Source organism: Cheilinus undulatus, linkage group 7 (genome assembly GCF_018320785.1).
Source record: "Cheilinus undulatus linkage group 7, ASM1832078v1, whole genome shotgun sequence".
Taxonomy (NCBI): domain Eukaryota; kingdom Metazoa; phylum Chordata; class Actinopteri; order Labriformes; family Labridae; genus Cheilinus; species Cheilinus undulatus.
The window spans coordinates 40,157,831-40,170,677 of record NC_054871.1 but is presented as its reverse complement, the minus strand read 5'-3'; the positions used below and the strand labels follow the sequence as shown (position 1 = coordinate 40,170,677).

General features: G+C 38.1%; 1 protein-coding gene across 3 annotated transcripts in view; it reads right to left on the bottom strand.

Annotated features, from left to right (window-relative positions):
- Positions 1-12,847, bottom strand: part of rab6ba (RAB6B, member RAS oncogene family a) — a 100,944-nt gene that overhangs the window by 27,141 nt on the left and 60,956 nt on the right. Inside the window, exons 3-5 of one of the 3 annotated variants that reach the window (XM_041792062.1) lie at positions 8,199-8,252; positions 7,644-7,779; positions 3,734-3,845 (exon numbers count right to left, since the gene is read on the bottom strand). In XM_041792062.1, the coding sequence (XP_041647996.1) occupies positions 3,734-3,845; positions 7,644-7,779; positions 8,199-8,252 (302 nt within the window). The remainder of the gene's footprint in view (positions 1-3,733; positions 3,846-7,643; positions 7,780-8,198; positions 8,253-12,847) is intronic. The other 2 variants (XM_041792063.1, XM_041792064.1) reach the window with 2 other exon arrangements.

The window sequence follows — 12,847 nt, the reverse complement described above, 5'->3', positions numbered from 1 at the left end:
AGTTTTATTACAGTTTAAAAAAAAACATTTGACCAGGATTCCAGGTCTGTGTTTATAAAAAAAAAAAAAAAAGATAGATAATAAGATTAAATGGCTTGTAATCTTGTGGTGGCTAATTTTCTATATGTCTAATCGGGAAACCACACACATCCCCAGTGGTGATTATGATTTTTGCTGTAATCAAGCAGTTCTAATTGGATATATTTCATATCTATGTGGGCAACACTTAAAGACGGTGTTTGGGGAGGGCAGAACCTTTTCAAAAAGTGCTCGGATGGAAAAAAGACTAAGGGTCTATCTGTCACATTCATTACAGGCCAATTAAAGTGCCAAAACATATGATGTTGTAGTAGCCGATCCCAGGAGTAAACTTCATAATACAAGCCAGTTGGTAAATTAAACTCTCACTGAAGCTTGTTGATAGAAGAGCAAAAACATCTCTTCTAGCAAGAAGAGCCTTCATCTTAGTTCTTTGCTCTTATTTTAATAAAGAAATTTGTTTACAGGCTTTAAGTACAACTAAACCTCACTGCTGATTGATCCAGCCATTCTCTGACTTAGAACAAGTGCTTTAGCTTGAAGCTTTACAAGATGGATCTGCTTGATGACGGACATGGACTCTGGCCAATCTATTGGCTTTGTTAAGGTTATATAATTCTGATCATAGCAATAAAAATTGTGCGTGCATAATTTCATAAAGGTTACCCTTAAGGCTGGATGATTTGCATGAGGTTTTTAAGATTAACTGAATGGAAATATTTTCTAATGAGATATACGGTAAGGCCATATCATTCATCTCAATGTAGTTTATGTTGATGTTGACTTGGAAAAACAAAATAGATAGCAGTCCTGAAAAATAATGTTTACAATAAGAACCACTAACAGTGTATGCTTATTGACCACAAGATGATTTCCTGTAATTGCTTGGTCTTAATCGGGAATACTTTTTTCCCCATAATTTAAGAAGCATTTATATTCTTTTCCAATCAAATCATAGTGATAGCTTTTTGATACCACAGCAACAAAAACAGACGTCCTTGATGTCAAATACTACGCAAATTTTTGTCATCATGACCAATCAAAAACTTCCATTGATTGTCTAAATTGCACAAATATGTTGGCAACATTTAAAAAGTGGATCTAATGCCATAGCTCCTCCACTTTCCAGATGTTAGTGCATTTTGACTGCAACTTTTGATATCTATTATTGAAATCTATCTATCTTTGTTTTTTGGTGACTGCGTCTCAGTAGGTAGTCATCGTCTCACAATCAGGAGGTTGTGGGTTGATCCCCAACTCCTGCAGTCACACGTTGATGTGTCCTTGGGCAAGACACTTAACCCCAGTTTGCTCCTACTACTAGGGCTGTAGTCAACCAAAGAAAAACTTGGTCAACTAAAATCACACAAGATCATCAATTAATGGATTGGGCGTGGGATGGACCAAAAAAAAAAAAAAAAAAAACACCTTCATGCCCAATGTTATTTCTACATCAAACTTAAATCTGACAATGTAGTCAGTGCATTTAGGTGTTAATTAAAATTCAAAATGAGCCCAAAATTAACTTAAAAATCTTACAATTTTTTCAGTATAACCACCGAATGTTGTAATAAAATAATAATCCTTTTTAACAAAATGTTGCCACACCACTGACTTTTTTGACATGCTGTCAATTAATGGGAAACGGAGTACAAACGTGCTTCACGGGCTTTGCTCTCCTCAGTCACAGATCAGGACTTATGAATCCGAATTAGAGGAAGAAAGAGCAGAGAAAGCCCTACTTAAAAATCGGATTGAAGAGTATGAAAAACAGCTCAACATGAGGACTATGGGTGATTCAGAATTAGAGCAAGGTTCAGCTACACAAAAGGATAACATGCAGAGTACAGAATACTGGACAGCTCTTAGTGAGTACAATCAAAAAAACGTGATGAGGTTGCAAAAATGGGAGGTGGGAGGGTCCTAGTGACGTTGTTTTGACTTTCTGGGTATTTAACCTGTTATAAATTACCCTTCAATGCATGAGTAAATTGTATTTGAATAGTTATATTCATAATTTTTGGGGGTTTTTGTAAATTATATCTTGTAACACTAGATAACTGAAAAAAATAAAAACACATGACATCTCCCTTCTCACCCCTGCAAAAAAATGGATTCTTCCAATTAAAGTAGCACGTGCGATTGTTCGACCAATTGGATTTTGGTCAGACATAAAGTCATCGACCAATTACTCAACCTATTGACTTGAGGCTGTCAGCCCTACCTCCTACTGTGTCAATGGCGTGTAAATGGGGATTAGGATTAGCTAATACTGATGGCCAATTCTCTATTGTAACCTCTGCCATCAGTGAATGCATATGTGAGTGAATGGGTAGCTGTGATCTGCGGTGCAAAAGCGCATTGAGTTGTCAGGTGATTGGAAAAGCACTATACAAGTTCAAGTCCATTTACCATCCATTTATGTTTCTGTTGGTATCAGCCAGGTTTGATTTTTCCCCGAGAATAATATCAAAGATTTTATTTTTCTGATTTGTGGCAACCATTTGTTATTTCATAACAGAAAAAACTGATATATATATATATATATATCACCACAGAGCTGAAAAATATTGAGATATGATAAGAAATTTTGTCCATATCGCCCAGCCCTATTAAATTTCTTCTTTGATATTACCTGTTGAGTATAGTTTTTTAATCAGATGGAAAAACAGAAGAGGAAATGGTCTGATTCTTTCTATGACTGGAAACTGGTCTGCTATTCTCCAGGTTTTCCAGGATGCAAAGGAACACTGGTGTTTAGCTCTCCTCTTATTTCCCTTGTTTCACTTCTATATATTTCTGCTTCAGGTCATTTTATTTGATCTTGTTTCGGGGCGCAGATGGTCGAGTGATTTAAGGCACTACTCATGTACGCGGGCAGCCTGGGTTTGAATCCGGCCTGTGGCCCGTTACCGCATGTCTCTCCCCACTCTCTCCCCTGTTTCCGAGTCTATCCACTGTCCTTCCTCTATCCAAAAAAAGGCACGCAGAGGCCCAAAAACAAATCTTTAAAAGAAAACATGAATTTGACCCTGTTTCTCAAACTGTTCCCTTCCTTCTATTTGTCAGCTCTGTCTGATTTTCTGTTACATTAGCATTTCCAGAAGATTTTTTCAACCTCTATACATACATATATGTTAAAAAAAACCTTTTGAGCACCATTCGTGATTGCTAAAGTGTCACCAGAAGCTAAATCGCAAAATATTTTCCCATCATGCCATGATTGTCTCATTTCAAAGATAAAGAGTTGCTGAGCAGGCTGATGTTCCACTACACTGACTGAAACAACCTTTAACATAACCACATACTGTATTCATTGAGATATTTGATATATATTGTTGGAAACATTCATTTCCTTACCTGTCATTTAACCTGAGGTGGAACGGATATTTTATTCATAAGGTAAAGTATTAGGGAGTTATAACGGGCTAATGATAATCAGTTCTGTCTCATTAATATACAGATTAATTCAGAAAGATGTTCCAACAGCTAATCAAATCATCTGCTCTGCAGGGGAGCCTGTGGCGACAGCCTGATGTTTTTATTATATTTTGTTTTTATTGGGTTTTCTCCTGCATGTTTTGTGTTAAAACTGGAAAGACGGTACATCTTGTTTCCTTCGGTGCAAAGACAAAAAACAATGCTGGCGTGCAGGCAATTAAGATGCAAACAAGCAGATTCAGCAATGACTTACCTTTTGTCTGCCAGGTCTGTTTTATTGCCAACAAGCATAATGATGACATCACTTCCTCTCTCTGTTCTCACGTCCTCGATCCATTTTGACGTCTGCTGGAACGAGTTAATGTCTGCCAGGAAAGAGAAGAAACAAAGTGGAGATTTATACAGATGCTGTTAGTACAACTGTAGTGACATCTCACCTGCTGTTACAGAATTGTCAACATTTTAACTCAATTAAAACAAAAAGACAGATTCCTATTTCTACAACAGTTGGCAGAAATGATGAGGAATCATCTGCTGTTATAAAATGGATCAAATATTTCGCATTACAGAGTTATCAAGGTCTGCAAAGGTTTGGAATGACTGACAGAAAATGCTATTACTGTTGATCATTTAAAATGATATGCAGACCTCACATTGTGCATGTCTGCCTCTGCTCTATTTCATGAATGCTGCAAAGCGTGCAGTGAAAACTTTGATTAAATTAGAAATACTGCCTACTTTCTCTGGCACAAATATCAATAAAGTGCCTTTATTGGCATATTTCACATCAAACACAAAACTTTTATTGATAGCTTTCAATTAATCCTGTCTTCTGCTGCCACTAACTCGCTGGCATGTCAGTTCAAACTTTTCATTTTTCCACATATCGCCCAAGTAGCTCATCACAGGACCACAAACACTGTCAGTGGCACAGTTATTTGCTTCCAAGTACACCCATAGACCTTTACATGGTAGCCATAATTATAATTGACAGTATAAATAATAAAGACTTAATTTTCTATGGTCAATCTTATCAAAAAAAAAAACCTTAAGATATACTGTAAGCAGTTGGAAGCCACTGTATGATACAGAGTATGGGGATGGCACAATAAATCCATTTTAGACTCCACATCCCCAGCTCTATAACATGCTAAAGCCCCTAATAAATCCATTCGACCTTGCAACAATCCACAGCAATCTCTTGCAGACGGAGTGTTAGATTGTTTTCTTGGATTGGGATTTGTTGAGACAGATCTCTTGTCTGTTTCAGGGGTAAAAACAAAGTGTACTGTTTTGAATGCTACCTCTATTTAACCATAACTCTAAGGATAAATTCACTTCTTTAGAGTAGTTTACAACTTTTGCTCTTTTATAGAATTGAACAGAAACCACTGACAGATTTAAGGGAACAATGATAAGCTGCAAACAGGAGCTTGAGTTTCATCACTTTCCTAGAAGAACAGGCTCTGGGTGAACTTCATTGCTGTTTACTCTAGTTTCAGTAACAATATTTCAGGCATCCACATCAGCTTCCCATGGACCTTTCTGCTGAGGAGCACCTGCCTATCTGTCTTTGTTTCCTTGAACATTCAACAAAACTATCCAGCCACGTCGGTTAAAATCTGCAGCGGTATGAATTAGGAGTTAACCGGTATTGATTTTGTCAGGGCTGATACTGTTACCAATTGTTAGTAGTTTACTGGAACAATAAACAATATTTGGAACTGATATGCATTTTAATTTGTAATAGGATATAAACATAACATTAAAAAAACTGGGCTATTTTTGTTCCAATTATGTTAGATTAGAACAAATCTAGGGAAAGCTACAAAAACATTTGCGCTGCTCTGAAGGTTCCCAAGAGCACAGAGGCCTCCATAATTCTCAAATGGGAGAAGTTTGGCACAACCAGGACTCTTCCAAGAGCTGGTCATCCAGCCAAACTGAGCATTTGAGGGAAAAGGGCCTTAGTCAGATAGGTGACCAAGAGCCTGATAGTCACTCTCCAGGGCTCCAGGGATCCTGTGTGGAGATGGGACAAAGTTCTAGAAGGACAGCCATCACTGCAGCCCTCCACTGATCTGGGCCTCACGGCAGAGTGGCTAGACTGAAGCTTCTCCTCGGTGTAAAACAAATGAAAGTCCACTTGGAGTTTGCAAAAAAAGCTCCTGAAGGACTCTCAGACTGTGGGAAACAAGATTCTCTGGTGTGATGAAACCAAGATTAAACTGTTTGGCCTCAATTCTAAACGTTATGTCTGGAGGAAAGCAGGCGCTGCTCATCACCGACCCAATACAATGCCAACAGTGAAGCACTGTGGTGGCAGCATCATGCTGTGGGGGTGTTTTTCAGAAGCAGGGCTTGCGAGACTGGTCGGGGTTGAGGGAAAGCTCAATGTACAAAGAACAGAGATATCCTCAATGAAAACCTGTTCCAAAGTGCTCAGGATCTCAGATTGGGCCTAAGCACACAGCCAAGATGACACAGAAGCTGCTTAGGGACAACTGTGAATGTCCTAGAGTGGCCCAGCCAAAGCCCTGATATGAACCCTATTGAACATCTCTAGATTTGCAAAGAAGAATGGCAGAGAATCCTCCAGTCCAGGTGAGCAAAGCTTGTTGGGCCATATTAAAGAAGAAGCAAGGATGTAATCACTGCCAAAAGTGCTCCAACTAACTACTGAGTAGAGGGTCTGAATACCTCTCTCAATGTGTAAAATTCAGTTTTTTTATTTCAATACATTTGCAAACATTTCTAAAATTCTCTTTTCATTTTGTCATTATGGGGTACTTAGATTAGATCAATGAGAATAAAAATGAATTTAAATGACTATAGCATCAGGCTTCAACATAACAAAACTTTAAAGACTGAAGGGGGTGTGAATACTTTCTGAATGCTCCGTCAGTTGCTTTTATTTATTTTGTTTCTTGTAATGTGTTTTTGTGTTGTGTTGTGTTGTGTTGTGTTGTGTTGTACTCACAGTGCAGCACTTTTAATGATAGTTGTGCTTTTTTAAAAGTCAGTTCAGCTCAGTTCAATTCCCAAATCCATCATTAGGATACAAGGTCAGCCAATATTTTTCATCCAGCCTTTTTTTAGGACAACTTTTTCACAGTCCAATTCATCCAATTTCAAAAGCAAGGTCATATAATATACAGCACCAAAGTATTTCTATTCCAGAGACAAAGTAAATATTTTTGTTGGACCAGTAAAGCACAACATTTATCCTCTGTCATAATGATCATTTTCACTATTGTTTCACTTCTGTAGTTGTTTTTTCTTTTGCAATCGTATTTTTCTTTATATATTCTTTAACACTTTTTTTCTGATTATCTGTATAGTACAAGTATTTTGATTCTTTATCTGTGTGTACCATTTTTTATATGAGGATTGCTACTAGACAAGCCCATAGGGGTTCCTTTGGCATCTCCTCTACATTTCTTTAGTTATTGCTATTAACTTCCAAATTATCATGCACTGCATGTAACGTAGTTCTTGTTCAACTCTGTTTTTTCTTCTGCTACATAAATCAAGTGGATTGGATCAGATTGACTGGCTAGTACTCATATGACATCTAGCCGTTCAGATAGTGTGTTGGACATCAGGGGAAGCAGTGGAAAGTTAAAGCAGCTAGAGAGGAAAACACAAATCTGAGCAGAGTTCAAGTAGCTGAAGTATCAATGATTGGAAAATGGAGCCCAAAGATACAGATTATCTGCAAAATGCCTATAATCAGTCAAGATGATAATCAGTCGACCCTGTGTATAAATCCAAAATAAATAGTTTTGCTAGGATAAATAAGCAGTCACGATGTTGAAATGATGCTGGTATAACTACATAATAATGAGGATTTTTAAAGAGAAAATTAATGTGTCAGTCTTGTCTACAAGACAAGCAAGGAAGCATGTGAAAATGCTTGTTGTATTTATTGAGGTTTGGTTTGATTATTTCTGATACTCTTTAGAAACACAGTGTCATGCAAATTTCTGACTTAAACAAATTTTCATGATTTGCATCTCAAATAGAGCAGTTTAACATGTCTTTGCATTCGCTGAAGGGGACTTATTCAGGATAGACACAAACAATCTGATCTGGCAAAATGCTGGTCAGTAAGAACTTTGCTGGAAATTCTAAAATTCTTAAATCTAATGAGAGATACTGACTTGTGATGTCGTAGACCACCACAGCCACAGTGGAGTCACGTATATAGCTGGGGATGAGGCTCCTGAAGCGCTCCTGTCCCGCTGTGTCCCAGAGCTGCAACCTGACCTGTGGTTCAGAGAGAGAAAGCTGAGGAGGCTGAGATTATTCAGATAATCAGAGAGCCTGGGAACACTCGGCTCCCTACACACACACAAGCTTACATAACTCACACACAGTCTTAAACATGTAGGATATCAAACCGGGGGTACACCGCACATATTCACACTCAGACATTATTTATATCTGTAGACGCCTCATGATGCTCATTTCAAGGTCGTACTGAATGATTCTCTGAGATAAAGAGACATGCAGGCAGCTTTGACTGTCCTCATCTACATATCACAAGGTAAAAAGATGCCATGCAGCATTAGTCACTGATGTCAGTGCATGCAGTGTTGTAGTGATGAACAGTTCTTCAGTATGTGTGACAGAGGGAGCTTTTTATACCACTGACACATTATAAACATTTAACATCTTTGTCATGACATGGTACAGCAGAAACTGCAGGTTCTTACCGTTCGATCTTCCAAGTACATGGTTTTTGACAGGAAGTCAATTCCAATTGTGGCCTGGTTGGAGAAAGAAGATAGCCTTGGATTAGTACCACTGTAAATTCTTATAAAGGAAAATATTTTATAAGGGGATAAATGAAAGTTAAAAAAGACCTGTTTTTTTAATTATAGCATAGATTTCTTTTTTTACGCAGTTCGGTATTTTTCAGTGACAATCCCCTAAAAGCAGCCTTTCTTCCTCTTTATGTCTGCAGGTAACACAGGTGACAGCAATCAGCGATTCAGCCTGATATTGACTTCTCCATACAGACTATTAAACAGTAGCCTGAAAACTTTGCTGCATTCCTAGTTCAAATACAGAATAAGAAAATCACTTTCCAGCTCCTTTAAAAAGTGCTTACTCCCTTGGATGTTTTACCCTTTTACTAATTTTATAAATCAGTCATGATCAATATATAGTAGTTTGGCTTTAATGACAAAAAATCTTTGATGTCAAAGTGAAAACAGATTTCTACAAAGTAATGTCAATTTAAGAAAATTATGAAAGGTAAAATAAGTGATTGCGTAAATATTCTCCCCTTTTTAAAGTGACTGACCTAATACAACAGAGGTCCAGCCAAATGGTGCTAGTAGTCTCACAGTAAGTGAAATGGGGATCACCTGAGCACAGTCAATGTGTCTCAAGTGATTATAGTATAAAGACATCTGTGTCTCGAAGGTCCAGTCTCTGCTTAATCAGTATTCCTGGCTACCATTACACCATGAAGACAAAAGAGCACTTGAAGCAACTCAGAGAAAAGGTTATTGAAACGTGTAAGTCAGGAGATGGATACAAAAAAAAAGGCCATCAAGACACCTATGACTACTCTGAAGGAGTTACAAGCCTCAGCAGCTGAAATGGGAGAGACTGCATACAACAACTGTTGCCCGGGCTATTCACCAGTCAAAGCTTTATAGGCGAAAGCCACTGTTGGCTTTAAATCTTGACTAGAGTTCTCCAAAAGGCATGTGAGAGACTCCGTGGTCAAGTAAAAGAAAGTCTGATGAGACTAAATGGTGCTTTATGGCCATCAGACAACATACAATGTGTGGCAGACATCAAACACTGCACATCACCACAAAAACACCACACCCCCTGAAGCACAGCATCATGCTGTGAAGATGCTTCTTGGCAGCTGGCCATGGAAAGCTTGTAAAGGTAGAGTGAAAAATGAGCATGGAAAAATATAAGAAAATCCTGGAGACAGACTTATTTAATCTGAGAACTACGGCTTGGGAGAAGATTTGTTTTCCGGCAAGACAATGACCTCAAGCACACAGCAGTTTTGCAAAAAAGAATGGAGTAAAATTACAATGTCCAGATGTGCAAGCCTGGGTCACTTATTCTACATTACACATTTTTATTTAACTGACATTACTTTGTGGAAATCAGTTTTCACTTTGACTATAAAGAGCATATTTTGTAATTTTTTCAATTTTTTTGTTCAAAAGGCCAAATTATATTATCCATGGTTGATTTATAAAACCAATAAAAGAGTAATACATCCAAGGGGGTGAATACTTTTATAGGCACTATAAAATATGCAAAAAGGGGGAAGATTATTAAAGGATTACTTTTAATTAAATAACAAACCATCAGCTTTATACTGATGTCATGACTATCCATACAATAATATATTATAGAAAGGGCACAGCAAAATAAGTTAGTTTTAAAGTGTATAGCCTTAAGTTTAGTTAGTTTGTTCATTCAGCAGTTTCTATCGTCCATTAACTGATCATGAAATCAAAGCTTGCTGTGCCAATGTTCCACTGTAAAAATCTCAACTTATACACACCCCTGTAGTATGACATATACTCAAATAGGGCATTGAAATTACCATTCACATTATTCAGGATTTTCATTTTAAAATAGCAGTCTAATCAGTCCCTAATGGTGTCAGGAGGCAGATGGCATTGTGTTCCTGCTTCAGGCATGTTTACTCTTCTCAGCCAAGCCCACAGCTTTCTGCTCTGCTGCCATCAAATCATCAGGTGTTCTGGATCGGACAAACCAAAACCTACAAATTCACGTCCAACTGCAGATCTGCAGTTTGCCTTGTCATTAAATTGCCTTACTTGTGAAGCCTTGGATATGGGACAGTAAACTTCAGACCTCAAAATTCACTGTTAATTCAGCTTTTTAAACCATCGTTATATACTGAAAGACTTCTCAAGCATTGATGTCAACATCCAGGTCGTTAAGAAAAATACAGTGAGGAAGAAGAACAAAATGGGAACAAAACTGTTTCATCCCCACAGAAAGCAATTTAAAATGCCCCTTTGACAATTTAACATCTGCACCTCTGCTCTGCATCTAAAGCCAGGTGGGATCATACAAATTCAATGAGCATGGTAAGTATGACTCGCTCATACATAATCGCACATCACTGGATGGTGCTCCGCAATATATGGATGGACCTCGCACCATGGTCCTCTCCAAAATCTAACTGTCAAACATGCATTGCTGGTTGCAAGGTGATACACAATAATGTGATACAAACTATTTATTTAGTCTGGTTGGGGGTGAATCAGTGAAGACAAATGATCTGAAGTTTATTAATAATCTAGGGATACAGTGATACCACATTTTCCAGACCAAATACAAGGATGAGTACTCATATTACCTCAAAACAGGGAGAAAAAGACAATACATATGCACCATAACACACAGAGGGAGGCACTCGTTCTATCCCACAATGCATTGTGAAAAGTAGTGAACAATCGATGGTCACTAGCCCTGAAATATTCCCCATCATGCATCATGGTTGCTGCTCTCAAACATGATGGGCAAACGAGAGGAACACAGGAACACTTTTAAAAATATTTTTTAGGCTTTTTTTGTTTGTTTTTAACCAATCTATATAACCTGTAAGAAAATGTCAAGGATTCAAAATGAAGAGAGTTCTTGGTCCGATCTGCTTCCTGTGTGTTTTTTTAAATACCTGACTGTTATACCATGTATCCCAGGAAAATTTGGGGAAAGTTTAACAGTTTCTTTTTTAAAAAGGAAACCACCAAATCCAAGAAAGTAGCTTTTTTCAAAGACCAGGAAGGCCACTTTTAACGACTTTTATAAGGCTGACACCTTCTAGTCGGTTGGCTGGTTGGTTGGTCAATTGACTATCATCTGACCAAGATCCTGCTGGTCGATTGGTTGAATGTGTTTGGTGCAATGATATAAGCAACAGTTATGTAGCCTCCCTTAAGAGCTGCCGTAGTTGTAGGAGCACAGTGTCTACGATCCTGATGAGCTGTAAGTTTACTGACAGCTGTAACAAGTGAATGAAGGAAGTTACATTTATTTAAGTATTTCTCTTCAAGCAAACATGGCGTATGGACCCACTATACAAACATGATATGTGGCTGTAACTTCAGTCAACCAAGCTATTCTCTGGTTGACTACAGGCCTACTTTTCTCTCATTATGTGACTTTCATCCACAAAACAAAAATGACAGAGGCGAGGGATGGCCGAGCTGTGCAGCACATCTCTCGACCTCATCTATTGTTATTGATTTGATTGAGAGCCCTCTTGTGGATTGAATCTACAGACTGTATGTTTCATACAAATCCATGACAATTACGAGCCTGGTTCCTTAGAAAAAAAGTGCTTGAAACATTATCTTTTCTAATACAATTAATTGTTAGCATAAACTATTTTGTTTTTATGCTGTCATGCAGCATATGTTTGAAATAGTCTATAAAGTGCGCATCTTAAATCTTATGAAGAAAAAAAGATGTTTTGATAGAACCAGGGAAGTTTAGGTGAGAGATTTTTAACAGCAGCTGGTTAAGAGTGGTGTGACTCTCTCATGTGGAGTTTCCAGATGTTTGCCATGTCTGAGAGGACCGGGTTGTAGAGTAACAGATGTGACACTGACCCAGGATAACACAGTGGTCTCCCGACAAGTTTTCAGGCCTGTGTGAACTAAGCCTGAAAACTACAGCATTAACAAGAAGAGCACAAGCTGTGGATGGCTCACAGGGATAACTGTCTGTGGGGGATGCACTTTCTTCCTTTTACTTCAGGATTAGGTTTATGTGACCCATTTTTACCCAAATGTAATTAAGCAGGTGGGAGTAACAGTTGTGTTTTTCTATTTAAGGCAGCTCAGCAGGGTGCCCACTGCCCACTTTGACATCAGCTGCATCAGCAGCTCGATCACGAACTTGTTTCCTTGGCAATGCCAGCTACCACAGTGGACTCACTCAGAGAGTCTGGCATGAAGACAGGACGTCATTTATACTCCTCCTTTACACCCAGCCGGATCAGACGCTGTGAGGCGGAAAATAAACGGCCTCAGAGGATACACATTATAAAAGTACTCGATAAAGATTACAGCCAGTGCAATAAAAATACTCCTGTTGGCTATTTCAGCCCCAAACTGACATGTGGATAACAGGAATTTCAATAAAAAACACCCTATTGTTTTGCAGATTATGCTCTAAAAGTACTGAATAACTTCACATTCTTAAAGCGTGCACTTCCACATTAACTCTCTGTTGGCTCTCTCTAGATTTGTTTTCTAAAGCCCATTTAGGTCTACATTAAATTTCAATACCCGTTTACTTCATACCCTTATGAATCAGTAATGGATTATTCACTAGTTCACTA